The following is a 24263-nucleotide window of genomic DNA, read 5'->3' as shown; positions in this document are numbered from 1 at the left end:
TTTCGTTATCTTCCAAAAAAAAAAAAAAAAAAAAAAAGGAAAACATTAAAAAGTAGTAAGCTTCAGATTATAAAAAAAAAATTATAGGTAACTCTGGGTGAGAAAGTTCTCCAAACTGTACAGCTGGAAAGGGTATAAGGAGATTGTGCAAGTCAGATATGTGTCTGAAATCTGAATTCTTTCAGGCTGAACATTTCACATATAATTGATCTGGAATACAAATGAAAAAATGAATGCAGAAGACTCTACATCGACTTCAGTCGGCTTGTGAAAACTTCCAGGAAGTTATATCCCACAGCAAACTTTCTAGGCCAATTTTTAAAAAATTGCCTCAATACACAAATTTATATATGGCAAGATTACAGTATTATGAGGTGAACAACATGAAAAACTAACCCTGTGACTGATGGAAGTGACTCAGTTAGTTTGCAGTTCAGTGAGACTCCCTTGAGACTGAGTGCTAATAAAATTACTACACAAAAAAACCAACCATAAACATCTGATGCTAGGAGCAACTGGCCCTTTTTTATGATTTCATTATCACAGCTTTATCTGTAAAAAGAAACAAGGCATGTCCTTTTCATTTAAAGGGATTATTTTTTCAGACCTAAAAGAAATAAAAATTGTTGATGGAGTAATTTTCAACCACAGAAAATGAAGCTGGAAGTAATTTGTGAGTCAGTCTAGAGGGATGGGAGATCTGCCACCATCCGAGCAGAGGAAGGGTTCAAACCTCTGAGCACACCTCTCTTAGAAGACTGCTCCAATCACTGTAATATTCTGATTGAGGTTTCTAGCTCCTTCCCATTGAAGTTGCTCCACTTTACATAAATAATTAACAGAAGCGAGGGCAGGAACTTGGGCCAACCTGATGAATATTTATCAGGCTGTATTTTCTCTCTCCATTCCAGTATGTACTGAATACCTTCTCCAAACTGGCACAGCTTGGATAACACTGGAAATGCTCCATTCCCAAACCCAACTGTTCTGCTTAATCACCCAAGAGATTAAAGCAAAACTGAGGAACCAAGAAACCTAAATTCAAGTCCCTGTTTCTGATAATCAGAAATACATTCTGACCCAAACCTTTTTGTGCTTGACATAAGTGGTCTACTCCTTGGGCAACTGCTTATAACCCGCAGACATCCTACCTCTCATTTTGAGAGACGAAGCAGAGCGGAGAAAGGAGGAATACGAAAGAAACAACCAAAGGGTAATCTCCCTCTAGTCTGAAGCTCACATCCAGGTACTGACAGCAGCCCTTTGATCAGTTTATAATTTATACACTCCCCTTTAGATCTGATCACACTCAAGATTAGTTGTTGTAGAGATTACATTACCTGCGAATACAATCCATCATCTGGTGGCTTTTTATCTGTCTTCAAAAACTCGTTAGACAATCTGTATTAGTTAGCAAGTTATATCATCAGATATGATCAATGAAAAATATTAAATACTGTTCCAGACAGTATGACTTACCTGGTTTTTACTATAGAAACTCCACTTTAATATTTGGGTTCGGTAAACAATGAAAAAACCAGCACATGTCAACACAAAGGAAACAAAGAAAGCAATGAAGAACCCTGAAGCAAGGATGGAATGGCTGTACGAAGTCTGAAATTAGAAGACCATATTATTAAAACTACATTTTAAATATAAAGATCAGACTCAAAAGATTATAATGCAAGCAACACAGTAAATTATTTTTAAATGGCTTCAAACAACATCAGGGTTTCTCAGTATTAAATTCCTGCATTTTTATTACTATTTTCAAACAATTGTCTATTTTCCATATGTTTTCAAGTCAGCATAATTCATTATGGTCACCTAGTCCAAATTCCTTTGTAAGTCCAAGCAATAGAACTCCCTCAGATTGAGTTTCAGATGCTGTGATTCTGGGGTCTCCTGTACTTCATAGCCTCCTTTCCAGTGTTGCAAACTCTCCTAAGTCTTTTCGGAATTGATGGCATTTGTTGTTGCTCAAAGGCTCCGAAAAATCAGCCTGATGTTGGCTATCTTTAATTAATGGTAATTTCTCAATTGAATAAAATGTAGAAATCACCACTGGGAAAAAGCAACAATGTGAGTTAAAAAAAAATATGTAACTGACAGTTGACAAAGTCACCCAATTTGTGTGCACCCTTGCACATTCTGCATGAGCCAGAGTCAGAAAAGAATAGCAGAAGCCCTGGAACTGCAAGCCAGCTAACAACTTGGTAGGCCTTTCACTTTAGCTCTTAATTTAATCTTTAAATCAAATTGCATTAAAAATTCATTTTTACTTCATGCTCAATGTAGTAAAAGTTAATCCAGTGTTTGTTTAGTTCTTTGAGATCCTTGGATGAAAAACATAGCATAGCTATTAGTATAATGTTTCACAACAAACTAATCACTTTGCTGGGGCTAGAAAGTGTAAATAATTAACGTGCTGCTTGCAAGCTGGGCTCGGTCATCTCTTGGAGCAGAAATCTGAGAGCATTCCAAGGAGTCGACAGTAATTCTCCATATGAAGCAATAATCAGACATGGTCCACAATTTGAAAAGAATTTATTCCATTTTAACAGCTGAGTATTATCCTTCTACTGCTTAGTTTTTCACTCTGGTAAGTTTTTGTACAATGTAAATCTGTTTTATCTCTAAATGAAAGTAATTGTTTCTCATCAGACTATGTTGACAAGTCCAGCTCCTCAAGGCTGCTGGATGTGCTCAGTGCTCAATTTCACTATGATTTCAGTTCAATTAGGTGATGATGTCAGTATCAAGGAGATCATCAAGACCTTAATACAGGCTACTATTTAGCACTTGCACAGTTCCCAGAAGATCCAAAGTTCACTTCACAGTACTGTACATGTAGAATCAATAACAGCTCTGACTGACAGTGGTATGCTTGATTTGGTTTTCTGTTTTGTTTTTAAAGGTGCTTGGTCTAAAATAATGAACCCTTGAAGCACTTCGAGGTTCATGAAAATGTTTTGGGAACTAGGTATTTACCTGAATAAGCCAGCCATGTGCTGAATTCCTTCTAATATTTTCAGTATCTTTAAGTTTTAAACAGAAACGAGGAAAAAAAGAAAAGGAGGACCCACATGTTAATTTCCTGGTTCCATGTGTAATTACCAACATAGTCTGAATGTTTTTTCTTGATGTAGCTTCCTATTATTTTGGCCAATTGTTTCCATTACGCTCTCCTGTACCATGGCCAACCACTACAGACACCCAGCACATCTACCATCAGCATCAGTACCAACTCCCCCCAGTCCTTGCCATAAGCTCAGTTAAAGCTGCATCACTTTGCATCAAAACATCTCTTTAAATTTATTTGAAAGATTATTATGTAAATATTAAGTAACTTCTTTCAGTAACCCAGCGTTCACTCCCTTCACAGATCAAAAGGGTTTAGCTCATACCACTTGAACAATCACTGAGACAACAAACATCTGTGTGTGACTTGGAAAAAATCCAATACCTCTTAAGTCAATCTGCTATCTCCAGATTCTCCAGTTGCACTAGAGGGCCAAGAGGGAATCACAGAAAGGTTCTCCCTGAGTTCTGCGACACCAAGGCTCTGCCTGACGTCCCACTGCTTTCAAGGAAGAGGAGATGCTAACACTCGGAAAAAAACCCCACTGCTTTGGAACCACTTTATCATTTTGTCTGAATTCATGTGTATTTGCCTAATTTTCAAGCACTCTGTGAAATTCAGGGATCTCTCTAGGCTTCAGGGCAAAGCAGGAATCTGGTGAGACTATGAGTTCAGTGAAGCTGAAATGAAGCTGATTAAGTTTTAATGGAGAAAAAGCGCTGTCTAGAGAATGATCCCGTGCTTTCTAAGTGAAGTAAAAGGCGAGACGTATGGCAGGACAGTCAGTCTACATCTGGGCAGGCAGTTCCATCAGAGACTGAACTCTGAGGGAGATAAAGGGACAGGGAATTATCTGTGCTTTTATACTTAGAGAAAATGGGTTCCGAATGGACAGCCCGTGTCTTTGAGGGGGTTGTAAACCCACGCAGAAGGACACAGCAGGCACCTAATGGCATCTGAAAACACCATGGCAATGGTGCAGGAATCCCTGCACCAGCCACAGAGTAGAGCCAGTGTCAGCACTGCAGTCTGACCTTCGAACCACTGACACACCATTAAGCCTCAAAAACCACATCGTAAACTAACATCCTAAGCCATCCCAATAGTGAGAAGAGTCATCACAGGCACAAGTTTCTTTCAAAAACTGCTGCACTCCCTCTGATTTCAATGATCCTGAGGGAAGCAAGATTGATAAAAATGAGATCAAAGTAATCATTATCATCCATTCCATGCAATGTGCTTAGATGGGAGAACTTCCTTCTGTCTTTTTCACTACAGTTCCCATTCATCATCAAAACCACCCAGGCAAGGGCAGAGGCACGCAGTACTCACAGCCCCTGAAGCACTGTGGGAAGACATCTGGCATGGACGCTCAGATGAGAAACACTCACATTTTTTCATAACCCACAAAACTAGCTTGTCACAGGCAACCAAGCACTTTTTTCCAGTGCTGCAGAAGAGAAAATCCACAGGGATTGTAAAACAAGAGGCCAAGTGTACAAACACGCCAAGTGAAAGCTGATAGGACCAACTTAGCATGGCACTGCCATGACCACATACTTATTTCTCTTTTTTGTCCACAAAGTCAACATTTAGTCACACATGTGTTGGCTTTACCATACCCATCAACAGGTTTAAGAAATAAAATCTGAGATTGAGAGCATTTACAACAGCTGAGGATATGGGTGAAATACAATCCATCACACCTTTGTCAGCTGATCATATCTTCCTTGCACAGACTGATTTCATTCTGAAACACCTTATACTTGGCCACAGTCCAAAGGCAAACACTATGCATGTGAAACATTATGCGTTCCATCATTTCTAAGCTTTCAAAATGTAATAGTATTCTCCACACACCTCTACCACACATTTTAATTACAAAACCTGTTCATTTACTAAGTTCAAAGGCAGCTGAGCTAGTTTTACCTAACTATGGAATAGTCCTCAAGAACTCGTTGAGGTATAGCTATCAAGTTGAAGCTGGAAAAACCCCACAGTATAAAGGTTTTAAGTATAGAACAGATTGCAGGAATTTTCACAGTGGAGTGAGTTCAGTGTAGATTATAGTCTTAGCTTAGGCATCAACAACTGCTGCAGACAAATTCAGACTGAACTGTGCACAAAGCCATTCATAAAGCTATTTTTCTAACCCAATTAGCTACTGCATGGCTTTCAACTTTAAGAATAAGAGTTTTCCCAAAAATACATTTATGGTAATTCCAAGCATAATTCTTAGCCGTACAAACATCCTTTTAAATCTTGCCAGATCTTTAGTCAGGAACAACGATTTCTCTCTCTCATGTATAGTTTTACTTCATATCATGTTTAATTCTGCCTTTCATTTTAGTAGAATGGGCATCTGATCTTCACTAAGGAGAAAGCCAAGTCTGAACTTAGCTTCTATTAGTGTAATAGATGTAAGAGGGCAAGAGATTCCCAGCAAAAGAGACTTCTAGAACAACAGGACCCTGTGCCCGGACTCCAAATAGACTACTGATTTTAAAGGTGGAGAGGAACTCACGGGACAGGCCCACGGAGGAATGAGCAGTCTAGTCCTCATGATCTCTTCAAGAAAGCCTCATCCATCTGAACTTTGTATTTCAAGTTATACAACCATGGGAAAATGTTCTGGGGTGAAACAAACTATTGTCTTCTGCCTGAACACAAATAACCACAGTGTTCTTGCCAATCAAGCCATAGCTCCTTAAAAAAAGACCCCTTGCAACACAGCAGCCTGTCAAAGAAATGAGGAGTTAGGGAAGAAAAACAAGATGGTGAAGAGATTACTCTAGCAATGGAACTGATGGATGCAGTGGGGAGGTCTCAAATAAAATTTATGTAGAAGAATAACACTGTTTCTGCTATCAATGCAATTCTGAATGTTTATTTGGCCTCTTAGAAACCAAGCTAATTCAGAAGACATGTGAGAAAGTCATACTGGAAGGATGACTAGTTAAAAAAAGAAAGGCAAACATGAACTATGCCTCCTCAGTTTTATTTCTCAGGTTCCCCACACAGCTATTTTCTGATTTGTGTATCAGCATGATGCAGAAACCTTTTCTCAATGGATGAAGGATAACTGCACCCTTTTGGAAAGGTAAAAAGGTTTCTCATAGTGGCTAGGCACAGGAGAAAGTGAGCGTAATCTTTATCACAGTTCTCTCTGCCCAGACAATTCTTCAGATGAAAAAATACAGCTAAGCATATAATGGAAGTTTGTAGGTTTTTCATACTAACTATTACTGCTTTAAGACAATAATGATGCCCTATCTTGACTCCTGTTTTCTTTTGCCTAAAATCAGAAAAAGCAGAATTTGTGTACAATTAATAGCCAGTAGCTAGGCGATGAGATATAAATACATCCTTAGCTTCTAGGATTCAGTTTAGATTGTCCGTAAGTTTAAGCAGGAGAGTCAGCATAATACCAAATCACAGAATTTACCTTGGTCTTTTCTTCTTCAGTTATTGTGAACAATGCAGTCAATGATACGAGGTGTGTTTTATTCTAAGAGATAGAAAAATATTACACATATTAAAAAAATGAGCAGAATTCACCAGCAAACAGCCCAGAGTCTCTAGAAAATCCTCTCCTTAGAAGATAAGCCACACTTCTCATTAAGCTTAAAGCTGAAATAGATCTGATGGGAAAATGCATTGGACTTAGGGGTAACACTAACAGACACGGAAGCAGCTGCTCCATGGGTTACACTCTCCTTCTATTCACACAGAGACACGTTCCAGTGCTCACAGAATTACATTTTTCTGTGCCTGTAAAATCTGGGTCAACTGAAAATGCACAGAACAGGAGCCACAGTCAGTGTATGTGTCTCTACTCTTGCAATTCCCTGGTTTTTGAAGTCTTGGTCTCTATTACTCTAGTACCCATCTCATGCCTATCGAACATTTTCCCTCTAAAACAAAGGAGATAGAACAGTTGAAATGAAAATACATCTGCAAGTTCTAATTACATGTAATTATGAAAATCAAAGAAAAAATATCAAGCCATATTTAAGTATCAGAAAATTTTTCTTTGAAAGAAACCACTTAACCTGCCTCTTAAGTCCTGTCTCCTAATCAAAGCTGGGCTAACTCCAAAATTAAAGCAGTTGTCTCAAAGCCTGGTGTAAGAGAGTTCTCAAAAATCAGCAAGGATGGAGAATCCTCAGCTTCTCTGAAAAAATCTCTTTCAGAGCTCCACACAGAAAGGTGTCTTCCTTATGAGCAAGGAGTTTTTCCTTTGCTGCAACTTAACTTTTGTTTAAAATAAATTATTTTCCAAGAAAAATATGACAAAACTTTCAATCTCTCAAGGACTACGGGAATACACACATAAGTATTTGGAACACCATTATTTCCAGGATACATAAATAAACTGGGAAGAAAGAGAAGAAGTAGAGAGAAAAGCTACAGGACAACACAGAAACATACTACAGCTGTTTGAGGAGGTCTGGGACTTCCTAAGCTATGAAGGATAACTCATGTATTTATAAATTAATGGTAAAAAAATCAAGAGAGCCTAAGAACTCCATTGCATTATATGCAAGCCTCATTGCCTTGGAAGACAAGAACCACCTCGTAGACTCCTTTTTTTAAAAAGGAAAAATTGCAAAGAGCAAAATAAAATTGTAAAGGAAATACCTGTGATGAACTCCTGAAAGTTAGCTTTGCAGGCAGTGTCAAGACCTTGCCATCCCACATTTCTTTTGCATCAAGAAGTGCAGAGTAGTTGATTGCAAAGTGTTCTCCACCTGTTAAAACAGAAAAAAAAAACAAAACATTTGTGTAAATTAAGGAGATGAGGTCTATCTGCCAGTGCAATAGTGGCCTCTAAGTAACTGCATCTGCATTTTCTTAAACAGAGCAGTTATTACACTAACTTGAAAACAACCCAGTACAGCTGCACATCTCTTTTTACACAAGACCGAATCTCTGAAGAGTTGAGCACCCCAGCTGAACTCATTTACAGTTCCAGATATTTGCAAAATTTGAAAAACAAGTTCAATACAAATAAAACATCTGAGGAGCTGTTTTGTTTTCCCTTTAGGCTATGCTTCCTTACCAGTAAAAGTGCTCTCCTAGGAACCAAGCTGCAGTAAGCTCACAATACCGACTTCAAGGGAATTCAGCAGAGGAGGCAGCCTGAGCCTATCAGCATAGTCCAGAGACGAGGGATATGGATAGTTCAGCAAATCACCTCCATAACCCTAGAACACTTCTACTGCTAACAGATACCATCAAACACTTCTGAAGTGCCAGGAGAAATACTGTCACTCTGAAAAGCAAATTGCTAATTTTCTATATGCTTGTGCTTAGGAAAAAGGTGAAGAAATCAAGAAAGGTAAAATTTTATGGATGTGCAGTGACTCAACTGCCACCAAAGGAACAGACTGACTCCCAGAGTGGAACAGGTTTCTCTCTCTATTTCTTGCTCTGATTTTATAATTCAATCATTTTAGGGAGAATAGATACCGAGAAGAGCTGCCTAATTTCTGATGAATCACTTTGTCTGCTTGGATGGCCTCTTGCAATTCCAATGCACCTCAATACTTCAAAGGTGGGAGTCAAAATGAGAGCTAATAGAATTGTAAACTGCAGTACAAATACTTTCCCTCAGTTTTTCACCTTTATAAACTGAAAATCAGAGAATTGACAGCACCAAAATTAATTAATTAATTAAATACTGTGATCAGGGGTATTTCACTGTGCTTTTTCTTACCTAGCAAGAATCTTTTCCTGTAAATCTGTATGCCATCTGAGGTCTTATTACCACTGTTTTTTTGAACATGTAGACCAGTGATGTTGTCCAGGAGAATAAGATCTGTAATGTTTGTTGAGAGCAGCTTGTTGGTGTTATTAATCAGAAGTGTAATGTATGCAGTTTCAGGGTCACGTTCAACATCCACCTGAAAACAGAAATATTAGTATTAATGGTGCAAAATGACTCCATGTGAATCTTAAGAGCAAAATAGTCTTGGTTACTTATAAAAGTTCATTATATGTGTAAACTTATTTTCTGAAAGCATTCCGAGTGACCTGCAAATGGTACTACACTGAAGTCTGATCTCAAACCCCCAAGGAGATTTTAATGTTTGATATGTCAAGCTGTTGCTTGAAGACAAGGGCACAGAAAGCCCGAAGTTGGAAACCCAGCTCACACAGAACCAGCAGTGAAAACAAGAAAATTAACATCCCTGTGACACCTCATACAACACAGAACTCAACCATAAACAACTAGAGTCTAGAAAACTCTTAACTTTGAAGTACTGTACCATGTTTCTTTTGCAAGCTGCCCTCACAGCAAATTCATTTTCTCCATGTTTCCCTTTTTCCACAGCAACCACACTCTGAAGGATGCCAGCTACCTCGATTCACCCTTCCCATGGGAGGGCTGGTGGAGGCAGCACTGGATTTACAGTTCACAGCTCTGCTTCCAGTTAGTGGTCAAGTTCATGAGCTAATCACTGATCTCCAGCAACACACACACGTTATTTTATTTAATTATTCCATTAGCCCGTTAACTCTTATTGAGTAATTATACTCTCTAAATAAAATTATTTTGCGCACGGAGTTGACTACTGACCTTTCACTTTCCAAACTGCCTTTCCCTGTATCTCATGTTAAACCAGAACTGCCTAAAACTTTATCAGGTCTGTAATATGCTGGCCTATAGTATAGACAAGATGGTGTATCAGGCTTCTAATCATGACACCAAATTAACACTAAGTGACTTAAGTATGATTCAGACCAAGCCTTTCTCTTTTTTCCTCCTCTTTTTCAGGTAATGTGTACTCTGTATCTGGACACCAACAAACATAAAGAATAAGAAAGCAGCCTCCACAGAAATAAGTTCTAAAAATACAAATTTTGATAGACTTCAGAAATCTCACCAGATTTCATGGCAGCCACAGGGTTTGACAATGTAGTTATGATTTCACTGTGCACCACTGATCTCTGCATTTCATACTAATTCAGTATAAAAATAGGTTACAGTTTTAGGATATTTCTTGAATCAAGGAGAAAGAAAAGGTTATTGAAATTATCCTTGCTTATTTTGCAATTTTCTAGGTAAGTGAAAATAATTAAAGCACATTTGAATAAATCTGTTTATATAATAATTCTCCTTGGCATACTACACTACATTTTTTGAAATCGTTATAGCAAGTTCAACCTCAATTGTATTAAAGAAATCTTAAGGAGAAAGAACCCCAAACTACCTACTGCACATTCTGCAAATAATTGTCAGCATGTATAAAAATAGGCTTAATAATATTTTTGAGGACAGCATTACCAATTTGATATGTTTAGATATCATGAATTACACCCCAACACTTAGGAGACTTAGAATCACCAAATAGTAAAAATATTACATATTTGGAGAAGATTTTCTCTCTCCTGGTTTCTGAACTGGCATGATGCAGTCAACACGCCTTTCATTCTTTTGTGTGAAGTCACAAAGGCTAGAAATGTGCTTCAAAAAGCACAAACAAAATGAAACATGAAAAAAAGCCTCAAAGACACGTGAACAAAATCCGAAGTCACAAAGCAGGTACCCTGACCCAATCAGCAAAACAAGGAAACACACCTTGAAAGATTCAAGATTCAAACCGCACAAGTTGTTAACACTTTATTATGGTCCATGGTAAGCGTGGATGGGCTTGTGCAGACAAACACATATGCACAAAAGAGGGAGCTGGGGAAACGGGGAAATAAAAAACCTTTTTCCTCCCTTCATTTTCCCGTAACTTTCACTTGCTCTTCTCTGAGATGAAGGCAAAAAATGAGAATTTCAGAGTCTCTGTGCTTCTAATCAGACACAACATTTGAGAAGAGGGGATGTAAATAGTAATTTAAATAAAATCCTAGAATAAAATAGGCAGAGAAACTGGGATGTGTATATTAACATGCAGGTGGAAGAATATGGCAGCATAAGTACTATCCTTCCCCTGGGCAGGAGGTTTAATGCATAATCCCACACACTTCATTCTCTTTCTCCAACCAATTTTGCACTTTCTCTTCATTTTGTTTCATTTAATAAAATTCATAATTCAGTGACTGAACAAAGCATCCCTTGCAGAGGTATCCAACCATACTGCCTATCTCCCATGACTATCTTCCTCAGGCAGCCAAAAGAACATATTTGTTGAATTTCTGATTAATATTACATACATATTTTGCATTCTTTATTTTTTGACTGGCGGTCCGTTTTAAGCTACACTACAAAGGGGTTGACAGAACTTTGATTTTTTTTCCTGTAGCACTGGACAAAGCAGCAGATGAGAATCAAAGAGTAGGGAAGCTTTGGGGTTTGACCTCTTCTAGAAAGAACCTCCTCCATATGATGCTGCCATTGGGATTCAGCAGCCACTGGGTGGTATGACCTTTAAGTTGCTCCTCTAATTTGCCTGAAGATGTTTTTTCTTGCTTTGGGAACAGGTGATTATGATGCCAACCATCTACAAGAACCAAACCCAATGGCAGCCACTGATGATGCATAAGCACACATTTCATTTTCTTCCTGCTGCTGATGCACACAATGTGTGTCATCACCCCCTGCAAGTGATATCACTTCAGGTACCTGGGAGAGTGGAGTAAAAGAACCACAGCAAGAGCAAAAACATGCTAGGAGAAAAGAGAGGAGGAAGTAATTGCCATGGAAGTGTATGGAATGGAGGATCTTTGGGAATAAAACAGAACAACTAGAAACAGGAAAGAAGGAAAAAAATGAAGGATCATAGAATCTTAGATAACTGGCCATGCAAGAATGCTTAGCAGACTGAGAAACAAGACAGGTAGATGTGTTACAAGCCAAACAGTCACATTTGAAAATTTACTTCAGCTCTGCCAAAAATTATTGTCATTATGAAGTACCACTACAGAAAAGTTAATGTCACTCTACGGAGTGAGCTCTTAAAGGAACACATTTCTGAAAAGAAGGAAGGGACTGTGTGCTGGAAGTGTAGATTAAATTCAAACATCCCAGTTTCAATATGGGCATTTCTGCAATAAGGTGTTGGAAAAATCCTGACTGTAAGAAGTAAACATATATCATCTCCACGCTCTGAGGAGCCACTCGTGGTAAAAGGATGAAAATGTGCAATATTTGGGGGTTTTTTCCATTTAAAACAGCTAAAGACCACCATATGGCCAGTCTGTTCTTAGCAGGAAAGCATCTGTTCAGACACATTAGGATTGAAGGAGATGACAAGGTAAGCAAAGGAAAATAAACTGTGACCTGTCTTTGAAGGTGTAAGACAATCACATACAATAGCGTAGTTTTCAGTAATTTACAACAAATAGCACTGCAAAATTATTTTCTGATAATCCTAGCATCTACAACAGATTGATCTTGTGCAGCAGGGTTTCACAATTTTTAATAAGCCTGCATAAGGCTGTGCTACGACTAGCAGAAAAAAACCAACATATAACTGTCTCAAACTTTCTGAGAGGCTCTGATAGGAAAATTTGGAATCTACAGCCAGAAAAGCAGAACATTCTGTGTTACTGCTTCTTACGTTTGAAATGTTCACTATTCAGCCTCATTAATTACCACAGAGTTTCACAGAATCATTTTGGTTGGAAAAGACCTTTAAGATCATCAAGTCCAACCGTTCATTCCGCACTGCCAGGGTCCCTAAACCATGTCCCTCAGCACCACATCTACACTGCTTTTAAACACTTCCAGGGATGAGGACTGAACCATTTCCCTGGGCAGCCTGTTCCAATGCTTGACCACCCTTTCTGTAAAGAAATTTTTGCTAATATCTAACCTAAATCTCCTCTGGTGCAACTTGAGGCCATTTTCTCTTGTCCTATTACTTGTTACTTGGTAGAACAGACCGACACCCATCTCGCTACAATCTCCTTTCTCCCTTCAGGCCCCTTTTCTCCAGACTAAACAACCCCAGTTCCCTCAGCTGCTTCTCATAAGACTTGTTCTCTAGACCCTTATGATTATCATATGCTGCCACTTCAGTAATAACATTATATGTAATTAGTGTCTTGAGATGTGATGCACGTTCATTCTTCTCTATGCAAATCATCCAGTGTGGGTTACAATATCACCTCATCTGTACTGGTTACTGAAACCTCTACCCTCATATGCAGCATTTCAGTGGCTGAATTTAGATTTGTCTTAAGTCAGATGCGCTTTCTCCCTCTGAGGAACAGATGAGATCAACTGTCTCTAATTATAAAAATTCAGAATTGCTTCATCCAATGTAAAAAAAAAAAACCAACAGGGGAAAAAAGAAAGGAAAAGTAACAGTTTAGTTAAAGCAATCAACCTATGTCACATAAAGGAAAAATAAACCAGAAGATTTAAAATTTCCTTATAAGTAAGGAGGTCTTTGCTCATAAGCATTTTACACAAATTGAAAACTTTTCTTCATTAAATACTGTGCTGTAGCTGAGTTCCACTGAATAGGCAGACTGACACACTGGTTTTTTCTACGGCTGTGTGATGGGATCCCCAAAGACACAATGGGCATCAGGGAGCTCAGTGCCCCATCTTTCGAAGGAAGTCCATACTTGAAACTGCTAGGGCACCCATGATTGAGCCAGAAGAGTATTTCAGAAGGGTTATCTCATTCTCTAAAGATCTGTGCCTCTTACAGAGGGGGTGAGCACCTTAACATCAAAATGGACATTCTCCCAAATACTCAGCATGGGCACAATTCTGTTCCCACTTTTTAAAGGGGATTTCCTATGAAATTAACAAGACAAATGTAAGAAACCAAGAAACCTTACCACACCACATTTCTGAAGTGTTATTCCATATCCAGAAGACACTGATATATTGGACACATCTTCCGGCTGTGGAGGAAGGGGAAAAGTCTACATCGTGTATGAAAATATCATAATTCGCAAAATGCAGCACAAGTTAAACCATGTAAATAACGAAACGACAAACAAAAAAATTTGAGGTATTAATTATCTTCAAATTTAAGATAATTTTTATTCCAATAGTTAATCTTTCTTTCTAGTCCAAATTTGTATTAACTACTTATTCCCACAAGTAATTACTAGTATCTTAATTAATAAATTGATCTTTTGGGCACCGCAATTATCTAACATAATATACTATGCACAAATTCATCAGATGTCTATCAGAATTACACAGTAATCACACAGGTGTATCTGTCACAATAATTCTTTTGAGGTCACACACCTAGTTGGTGTTGCTGATGCCACCTCATGTGAACACAATCACTTGAGACAGATTTAGAAACATACTAATTGGGTAGTAAATTCCCAGCAATGTTCATTTCTGATGTAATTGCTACTATATGCTGTATAATATGCTGCAATATGCTATCCTTAGGCATATTAAAAGTGGGAAATGATCTTTACTGACCAGCTGGTTGTTAACTGAAGACTCTCGCTTGAACAAAATCTTCTTTGTCCAGGAGGGTATCAAAGTAAACAGTGAATGGCTCCACTGACCATCCGAGGCTGCAGAAGTCAAAAGCCGGTGAGGGGCTTCACTTGCTTGAATGATCAGAGATAAGGACATTGCTGAAAACCAAGGCAACACTCTGCATTAGAGCTAAAGGTGGCTCCTTTGCAGCAGATGCTTAGTGCAGATTCCAGAGAGGGATGGGGCTTATGGTACCTGGTGCTCTGTGTGCACACAGCAACCAGCAGGCTCTCCCTCAAAGCAGTTAAAATCAATACCGGTAACAGAGACATAAGGCCAGACAACAAAGAGCAATGGGATTTGCCCCACAAAACCCAGCAGGACTTAGAACTTCCTTCCTAGGGAACTCACACGGACTCCAAAGAAAACTTTTTGCCATTTAAATGTGAAGCATCTAACGCATGAATTAAAAGGTTTCCGCTTTAAATCAACTGTCAGTACTTTCAACCCAAAGACATTTTCTGCAAAGCATAAATAATTGAAGCGCTCTGCAACATGAGTGGCCTAGTGCTAAGGATGTTCTGCTTCAAAGATACGGTCTGCCAATTAACCATTAACCATGTCAACACATATTCAGAACAAAATTACTTCTCAGTTGAGTAAGAGCCTCGGTTACATTTCAGCTGAATTGTAGCGCGATCAAATCAAACACTCCTCAATTTAGTAATTAGCAGTGTAAATGATAGCTTATACTCTTATATTTTTATGAAAGATTAGTCTATGATATCACACAAAATTACAAGAACAGTTTTGAAATCACGTCGCTTTCACCAACTAAAATAAAAGCACTTATGACATTAATAGGAGTTTATATTAAAAAATCAATAATTTAATATACTAATTTGTCAAAAGGTGGAGATTCTGAATGAATAGGAAAAATGTCATGAAATTTTCAAAATGATAGTTGGCTGTCTGTGTTTAAAGAATATTTTTTTTTCCACTCTTTGTATAACATTACTTATTTTTAAAGCCCATATTTTAATCCTTAGGACTATATCGTCATCAGCACTACTATATGAACAAAAACTCTCATTGAAAAGCAAAGATTTTTGGCAAATGACGTTTTTCTATAAAGGTTTTATTCTTGAAAAACCTATTATACGTTAATGAAATATGAGAAGCCGAAGAAACTAAAATCTCATTAATATGAGAAGCAGCATTTGTTTTTAAAGACACTGATCTGTGGGAAGAACAATACAGAGAAATACTTTTAGCTGTGAATAGAAAAGACATTCACAGAGTATTCAGAATTGGACCCTTAAAAGGAGATCCTATAAAGGGCCTTGAAGCAGTGATTCACATGATTCACTGAAAAGATATCTGTTTACATAACAAATGAGATGCAGTCCTGATGCTTGCAGAATCCAGATGTGTGCACCTCAGGGAGCTTCACTGTCTTCCCATGCTGCAATAGCCTGCTTTTTATTTAGGAGCAAGTGGTTTATATGGGACAAAATTGTGGATATATGGGCCAGGGAAAGGTAGCTGCTCATATTTTACCAACAGTTTTAATCCACTTCCCTAAGTTTACCTAAATACTTAAACCACTGTTGAAAAATGCAACAGACTCAGGCTAATGCATTGTAAAAATAACAAGGTAAACTTGGTGAAAACAGTAATACATATAATACTAAATGTCTGCCTATCTTTGGGGCTGGAACTTCTTCATGCCATGCATGGCATATTTCTACTTCAAGACTAAGCAACAGCTCAAACCACTCAGAATGACACCAGTGCTGAACTGTAAGGGCAGTACAGACCTGCTAGCTACCAGTCTGATCCCACCTGGCCGTGGCGCTCCCCGGCAGATCCATGTATCACACTACGTCCCACCTCCAACAGTTCTAAATCTACGTTCTGACTACCGAATCGAGCCTCTTTGCAGTTTTGTACAGATATATCCAAACATTGAAATAGATACATTTTATAATTGCTGTGTAGCTAATGTATTATGGCAATTGCCACCCCCTTCCTATCGAGGTGGAGCACCAATTCTCCTTTTAGTTTTCTTGACAGACTACAGGAGATGCATTTTCCTTTATAGTATACAGAAACCCTGACTGGAGACACAGAGCTGCTTTGTAGTGCTTTGTACGAGGCAGAAGTCAAAATGACAAAATATATGCGCTGCGTTGAGCAACTGCTGCCTTGAAAGTGCTTCTTATTTAGCAGATCATTTCCCTTTGTATTTTGGATGAGGGAGGTCAGCCAACAAGGAGATAATTGCTTCATAAAATAGCTTTGTTCTTGTGCACTGTGCAACATGACAGCTCCATCAGCATACGCAACTGCATTTTCATGTTACAGCAAATCCTAATACTCCCCTCTGTAAAGTATCAAGTTCACAGTAACCATTTTAATTATCTGATCATGTTCTTTGACTTTGAATAAATTTCTGAATTACTAATTACACAGATGAGTCTGTTTTGAAGTTGTGCTTTGTCATCACTTACAATCCCAAGATAATGTGCTTAGTTCCCAGCAGAAGCCTCCAGACATATTATTTGGCTGCTCCATCATCAGTAATTCAAGGCTGGGGATTTTGCACGTTCTTGACATTATGTTAAGCAGACTCAGTGTTGATGATAATTACAAGGATACTTCTGCAAATTCACTTGTATCTTCCCAGCACTCAGTGGAAGGTTTTTCTTAAATAGATTCAATCAGTGTGACGTGTCCATACAGCAACATGTGTCACAGCCTTCCTCCAGATTTTTTCTCATATTTCCTATGAACTTTTTACAATATGGGCTGTTTTATAATATCCTGGTTTCCCTTGCCATTAAAGCAGTACTTTTCTATTTCATTATTTTTTGTATTATTGACTGTCAGCAAAACAAAATAACTTTATCCTGATCCACATATATTTAACTGTCACTAGAACATTATACAGCTCAGTCTATCTAACCTACAAGAACTTCACTAGTTTTGCACATAACTTGCTGTATATTCTTAACATTAAGACAACAATAATTGTATTTATCAATTCACCTGCTACCTCTTTTCAGATAAGGTCCTAGATGATTGCTTGAAAAGCTGGACACAGAATATATGAGAAAGGATGGTACAGGCACAACACATTCTGTGGTTTTCCTGTCTATTCTACATTTCCATTATGGATTTTTTTTTAACCAATAGATCAATCTGAGGTTGGAAAATAGTAACACTTAACTCCTCAGGTCTTTCACTAATGAGCATGAGGCTTTCTTTTGGACCCTGCTGCTCAGAACTGCAAGTGCACCATTGTCAGTGGCTCTTTGGAGGTACATCCCAATTCTGACACTGACGGTGGTCTTCTTGTTCCTTCCACTCCTTTCTTCTTATAGCTTTAATCTTTGACATTTGACAGCTGTTTTCAGGAAAGCCATTATCAGAGCTGCAAGGTCTTCACCTCCACCAGTTTATAAACTCCTTTTCAAAAGGAAAACTCTCCAAAGCCGGGCAACAGTTTCAGCTTTACACACAAATCAAAGGGCCCCCTGTCAGCTGGGCTTGCCAGGCTGCCACCAGGCACTCCCAGAGCACAACGCCTCAGACCAAAACATTTCCCAGTGAGCAAACCAGCAGAACATGAGGCTAAGTCTGGGCTTTCCTGCAAACATCTCCAAAGTGTCCTGGTTTGAGCTAAAACTTCCTTGTTTTGGGAAATGGACAAATAGAATTATTCCATGTAGTACAATAATTCTGCATTTAATTGGTTAAGAGAGTCAGGTGAACGTAATGTTACGTCGGGAGCCTTTAAAAGCAGCAGCTCGGGGGCAGATCTCCCTCTTGGCTTCCGGGCAGCGTTAAGAAAGGAACCCTCCTGCCACTCTGCTGGCTGACGACTAGGCCCGACCAGGAACGGGACCTGAGGGCCTGCACCCCCGGATCCCTGAGGATCACAGACTGTGAACTGTTACTGCCGAGAGTCTCGTCTGAATCGGGTGAGAATATCCGGACTTCAACTCCCGTTTGTGCCAGGAGCTTTCCTGAATTTCTCCGCAGTTTTTCCTGCTGCGCACGGGGTTCCCCGCCCCCGTCCTGTGAACTATTACTGCCATGAGTCCCGTCTGGAATCAGGTGAGAACATTCAAACTCCCTATCGTTTCGTGCCGAGAGCTTTCCTGCCGTTAAATCTGCCTGCGGGGTTTCTCCCCACCCATCTCGCCACAGGAAGAACTTTCACTTTCTCCACCGGAGACGCAGCTGCAAAGGCCTTCACTCCCACCTTGCTGTTGGCTGCCTGCCAAGAACTGACCTTGAAAAGAACAGACTGTTAAGAACTCTGCTTAGCTAAGTCTTCTCTTCTTTGTTTTTTTTTCCTTTTCTCAGTTTGTGCATATGTATATGTAGTGAATAATTGTGTGAATTTAGTGTGTATTAAAAGTTTGTTTCAGTTCCTTGAATGCAGACCGAGGTGTGAATTTTCTTCTTCCCCTTTCAACTCCTTCTGTTTATAACAACACAGAGGAGAATCGTTAAGGAATTCGAGGGGTTGTTTACCTCGGCCCTCAACCCTTAACACAAAGACACCAAGTGAAACAGTTCAAAAGAAGAGCAGTAATCTCACTTTCTTTTGAGATATGAGACAGTATTACTATCTTGAAGACAAAAATTTTCTTTGTTTTGTTTTCCTTAGTTAAACATTACACATTTATTATCAAGCTGTTAAATATTTTATTTTACTTTCAATTAGCACGTTTCTAAAATGTTTCCCCATGCTTTAATCCTCCATAAACCAGATATGCCAGAACCATGTCTTAAACTGCATATTCCTAACTAATTACCACTGCTGGTAGGTTGACTTTCTATTGAATTACAAAAGTAAAACATAAAAATAAATATTAACATAGCTGAAACAGTTGGTGTAACATTTTACCACTCATATTACTATAGCATTCACTCAGTCCCACATAAGCGCACTGCCACAACAATATGAAATGGCAAATGCACAGCTGATCATAACAGACTCTGCTATTTAATATAGTTCAATTTGTTTTGCTATACTCCCCAGGTAGTCATTTGCCATTCCTCAGCTTTGGACACTATAGCTTTGGGTGGTGATTTTTTGCTCTCTTGGACCTCCAACTGCCACACTCAAAATACACATGATACCCTTAAGAGTCACAGAATTAGAGAATCTTTTAGACTGGAGAAGATCATCGAGCCCAACCATTAATCCAACTCTGCCAAGTCCACCACTAAAACATGTCCCTAAGGCTACATCTTCACATTATTTTAAATACCTCCAGGGATGTGATTAAACCACTTCCCTGGTCAGTCTGCTCCAGTGCTTGAAGGAATTCTTCCTAATGTCCAATCTAAACCTCCCCTGGCACAGCCTGAGGCCACTTCCTCGCTCCCAGCTCTCACTACATTCTCTTGCTCCTCAGGGTGTGCAAATAGAGGACCTCACCTGGTAAAAAATGCACCTATCGCATGGAGACTGTGGCGACAGTGGGTCTGTGTTCATATGGGGTGGGGCTGGAAGGATGGGTATCTAAGAAAAGAAACTGCCCTCTGTTTGTGTGTGACCTTTGCTAAGAAATTAGTTTTGTGTAATGACAGGGACCTTCAGTGCTAAAGTACAAACCTTTACTAAACTAAACAGGCCGTGTCCTAAATATGTTAGTGGCACACATGGACCACCATTAGAAGGACAGGTATAACACTATAGTGCCTTACTTGTTCTTGAGAGAAGTGAAGGTGAAGGTTATTCTTGGCCATGGCAACTCAATAGGATGATACAAAATTAAAATAGTCTTACAATAGGTTTGCAGCAAAGACTCTCAGTATGTCCTTAAGGCTCCCATACCTTTAAAATACATTCTAACCTGCCAAATTACAGTAGGAAAGTGGAGATTGACAAGTTTGTGAAATGTCAAGTTCAGAATTAAAAGTTACTTGACACTGGGGAAAAAAAAAGCAATTTAACTAAGACAGTCATTCTAATTCTTAGTCATTCTAATTCTCAAGAGGGCTGCATATTTCAAGTCCCACATCTGCAGTCTGATTGGCTTTCCTCCAGAATTTATCACCGCAGCTTTGAAAAATTTTGTTTTATTTCAGTGGAGAAGAAAAGAGTTAAATATACTTGCTTATTATATTTTTGTTGTTGTTAGTCTGAATTACTCCCTGTCCTGAAAACCATACAAGATACAAGATCCAATTTGAAGTCCTTTCAATTACACACGACAATGAACAAAGGTAGTAATTTACTACCTTTTGGTTTTGTATGTTCCCATGAGCTTTTCTTCTTACAAAGACAAAGAAACTATTTGCATCAACAAGTCAAAACAAATCTGCTTTCCAGGCCTGCCTTGAGTTAAGTCAAAGCAAACTGGAACACAACACTCAAAACCCCATTGTGTTCCCCAGTCCCAAGGCCATTCTGGGATTGCTTTTTCCCATCTTATCCAGAAACAACTCTAAAAATTTTTCAATAGAAACTCCGAGATCATTGTGCTGCCACAAACCGTTTCACTTCAGCACACTGCCATTTTCAATGACAAAGGTTTTATGCAGAAGTTCCCACCTGCTGCTTTCATTGAGAACTTCAGTAAGAAATATTTTAGCATCATGATTAAGCAAACCATTAAAAACTTAGGTTTAAATATGTTAAAAGTTCATGTTTATTAGAATAGGACAATTCTGAGTTATAAAATCAAACATACAATTCTGAGTTATAAAATCAAACATACAATTCAGTGCTTGGAGCATCCCCCCATATAACGTGTATTTACCTACTAACAAAATGGCAGAGTTTCACAGATCATTTAGGTTGAAAAAAATTAAGTTCAAGACCAACCGTTAATCCAATACTGCAAAGTCCACCACTAAACCATGTTTTATATGTCACTCAGCACCACATCTATAAATCTTTTAAGTACTTCTAGGGATTGGCGACTCAACCACTTCTCTGGGCAGCCTGTTCCAGGGCTTGATAAGCCTTTCAGTGATAGAATTTTTCCTAATATTCAACCTAAATCTCTCCTGGAGCCATTTCCTCTCATCCTATTGCTTGTTACTTGGACAAAGAGATCAACTCACATGGCTACAACCTCCTTTCAGGTAGTTGTAGAGAGCAGTAAGGTCTCTCTTCAGCCTCCTTTTTTCCAGATTAAATAACCTCAGCCACTCCTCAAAATAGATCTTTCACCAGCTTTGTTGCTCTTCTTTGGATGCACTCCAGCATTTCAATGTCTTTTTGTAGAGAGGTACCCAAAACTGAACACAGTGTTGATAGAATCATAGAATCATGGGATGGTTTGTGTTGGGAAGGACCTTTAAAGGTCCAACTCTCCCTCCCCCATCCCACCCCTTCCCCCAAGCAGTAAGGTCTCTCTTCAGCCTCCTTTTTTCCAGATTAAATAACCTCAGCCACTCCTCAAAATAGATCTGCAGTAAGGTCTCTCTTCAGCCTCCTTTTTTCCAGATTAAATAACCTCAGCCACTCCTCAAAATAGATCTTTCACCAGCTTTGTTGCTCTTCTTTGGATGCACTCCAGCATTTCAATGTCTTTTTGTAGAGAGGTACCCAAAACTGAACACAGTGTTGATAGAATCATCGAATCATGATCAGGTTGCTCAGAGTCCCATCCAGCCTGACCTTGAATGTTTCCAGCGATGGGGCAGCTATCATCTCTGGGCAACCCGTTCTAGTGCTTCACCACCCTCACTGCAAAAAATTTCTTCCTTATGTCTAGTCTAAACTTCCCCTCTTCTAGTCGAAAACCATCACCTGTTGACCTGTCAGAACAGGTCCTCCTAATAAGACTGACCCCATCTTCCTTATAAACCCTGTTTAAGTACTGGAAGGGTGCAGTAAGGTCTCCCCACCTCTCTCAAGGTGTGGTCTCACCAGTGCCAAGTTCAAAGGGACAATCACTTCCCTAGCCCTGCTGGCCACACTATTTTCACCTACTAAAAGAAACTGCATGTCAAAATCCTCCAATTGCCTCATTTTTTCTTTAGACCCAGAAGGTTCTTCTGAGCTACAAGACTGTGTGCATTTACTCTCTCAGTGGATGGTACCTTAATAATTTGCAATCCATCGGAAAGCAAGATGCGAGCAGCAAAGATGACATTGAATAAATACAGGAAAAAAACAAGGAAGCTCAGCAAATCTGAGTTATTTGCTTTCATATTTAAATTAATAAACTCATTTGTGAATTAGCCATGGCACACGGTGAAAAAATTAGAGGCATCTCATTAGATGACTGCTTCAGAGCATGTAATTTCTTGGCAAATGCATGTAATGAAATCATCTCTCGGGGAACTGTAGCCATGGCAGATGGTCTATTTCAGATATTGCATTGCCCCTGTTAATGCACTGCATTAGGATGTTGTAACTGTTCAGGGTACTCATCTCCACTGCACTTGGGTGAGGTAGCACACTATTTATATACACATATAAAGAAAACTAAGACCAGAGACTCAGAGAAACTAAGTGATTTGCTCAAATGTACACAAAGAGCCTGTGGCAGTCAGCCCTCGGGTGCAGGTACTCCAAGCTGTAAGGGACCTCAATCAGATTAGGCAACTACCACCAGAGATGCTCAGTGTATCTGACACCAGCAACAAGTATACTTGGTAACAGCATTCCAGCAACACTCCCAGACCTGCTACATTTATGAGTTTTTTTTAACAACCTGGTCCAGGACAAAGTTTATTAGTTATTTGCATTGCAGAGGTATTCCACAACACTAGGAACGCTGGGCATCAGAGGGTGCTCCTCTACAACATTATGTTTAACAAGGAAAAAGGGCTTCTCCTGAAAATGCTTCAGAGAAGGGTAGGACTAAGACATTCTCACAGGGGCTCCATTCTAGATGAGGGAGCCTAAAACACCCTCGTTCCTAACTTCTGAGTCTGTGGCCTAGGATCAAGAGTACTATTGACGACAGCGGGCCATGAGGGCACAGCTTCAGTCCTCTGCCCACCTTCAAACTCATGCTCTAGGAGTACTGGGACTCCCACATCACTGAAAAGAGAAAGAAAACAGTTACATACCTGTCATTCCCAGACATCCCACCTCTTTTTGAAGCCAGAGGTTATCTTTAATAACCTAAAGGTAACACAGAAGAGAGTAATTATAAAAAAGAACTGTTTTTCATAAACGTCTAATATTGAACTTACACTGAATTTATGCTTCACAATTAGACAGCAACCTGTTCCACAAAGTCTTGATTTTCCCAAAATTAACCACCAGACGAGACACAACACGGCTCTAGACGTCTCCTACAGCTTGTTCAGCAGTATGAGGCTCTGCTGTCTCCCAGGACTGCTCTACACGCTTGGGGTCTAACTGTACTTACACCTCTTATTATCAGGCTGAGCCTCTGCGCAATAGTGAAGTACAAGAGTTTGCTATTAGTTTGTCTTATAAAATAATCTTTCTTTGCCATTTTCAAAGTCAGATTTGAGGACAGAGGAAAATCTGATCACTAGAAGTCACAGCAGGAAGGTGTCCTTCCCTATTGGATGATCAAGTCTACTGCCATTACACTCGTTTTTCCTTCAGAGCATAACACAAAGCCTTTCAAAGGAACCACAGGCTAAAAACTGCAGCTTATGAGGCAATCTGTTACAGCCTCCTGCCTGTGCCCAGACCGCAGAGATTGCTACAGAAATCAGAGATATAAAACGTCAGTAAAAGAAACCAGTGCTTCTAACTGCCCAGTGTTTTGATCAGGCTGTAGCAGTCATACAAGCAAGTTTTCATTAATGAAAATGCTTCCTTGCAGAAGACAGTACAGAGCTAGGAATGCTGGCTGATTA

General features: G+C 39.2%; 1 protein-coding gene across 1 annotated transcript in view; it reads right to left on the bottom strand.

Moving 5' to 3' along the window:
* EVC2 (Ellis van Creveld syndrome 2) overlaps window positions 1-23502 on the bottom strand; it is a gene marked incomplete at its 3' end in the record, with an annotated part of 60976 nt that extends 37474 nt beyond the window's left edge. The window contains exons 1-7 of the mRNA XM_010132364.1: window positions 23496-23502; window positions 14439-14599; window positions 13832-13897; window positions 8802-8988; window positions 7724-7833; window positions 6528-6590; window positions 1480-1614 (exon numbers count right to left, since the gene is read on the bottom strand). Coding sequence (XP_010130666.1) covers window positions 1480-1614; window positions 6528-6590; window positions 7724-7833; window positions 8802-8988; window positions 13832-13897; window positions 14439-14599; window positions 23496-23502 — 729 coding nt within the window. The remainder of the gene's footprint in view (window positions 1-1479; window positions 1615-6527; window positions 6591-7723; window positions 7834-8801; window positions 8989-13831; window positions 13898-14438; window positions 14600-23495) is intronic.
* Window positions 23503-24263: the final 761 nt, after the last annotated feature.

This window comes from Buceros rhinoceros, unplaced genomic scaffold (assembly GCF_000710305.1).
Source record: "Buceros rhinoceros silvestris isolate BGI_N320 unplaced genomic scaffold, ASM71030v1 scaffold3723, whole genome shotgun sequence".
In the NCBI taxonomy this organism is placed as follows: Eukaryota; Metazoa; Chordata; class Aves; order Bucerotiformes; family Bucerotidae; genus Buceros; species Buceros rhinoceros.
This window is presented reverse-complemented; position numbering and strand designations above follow the sequence as displayed.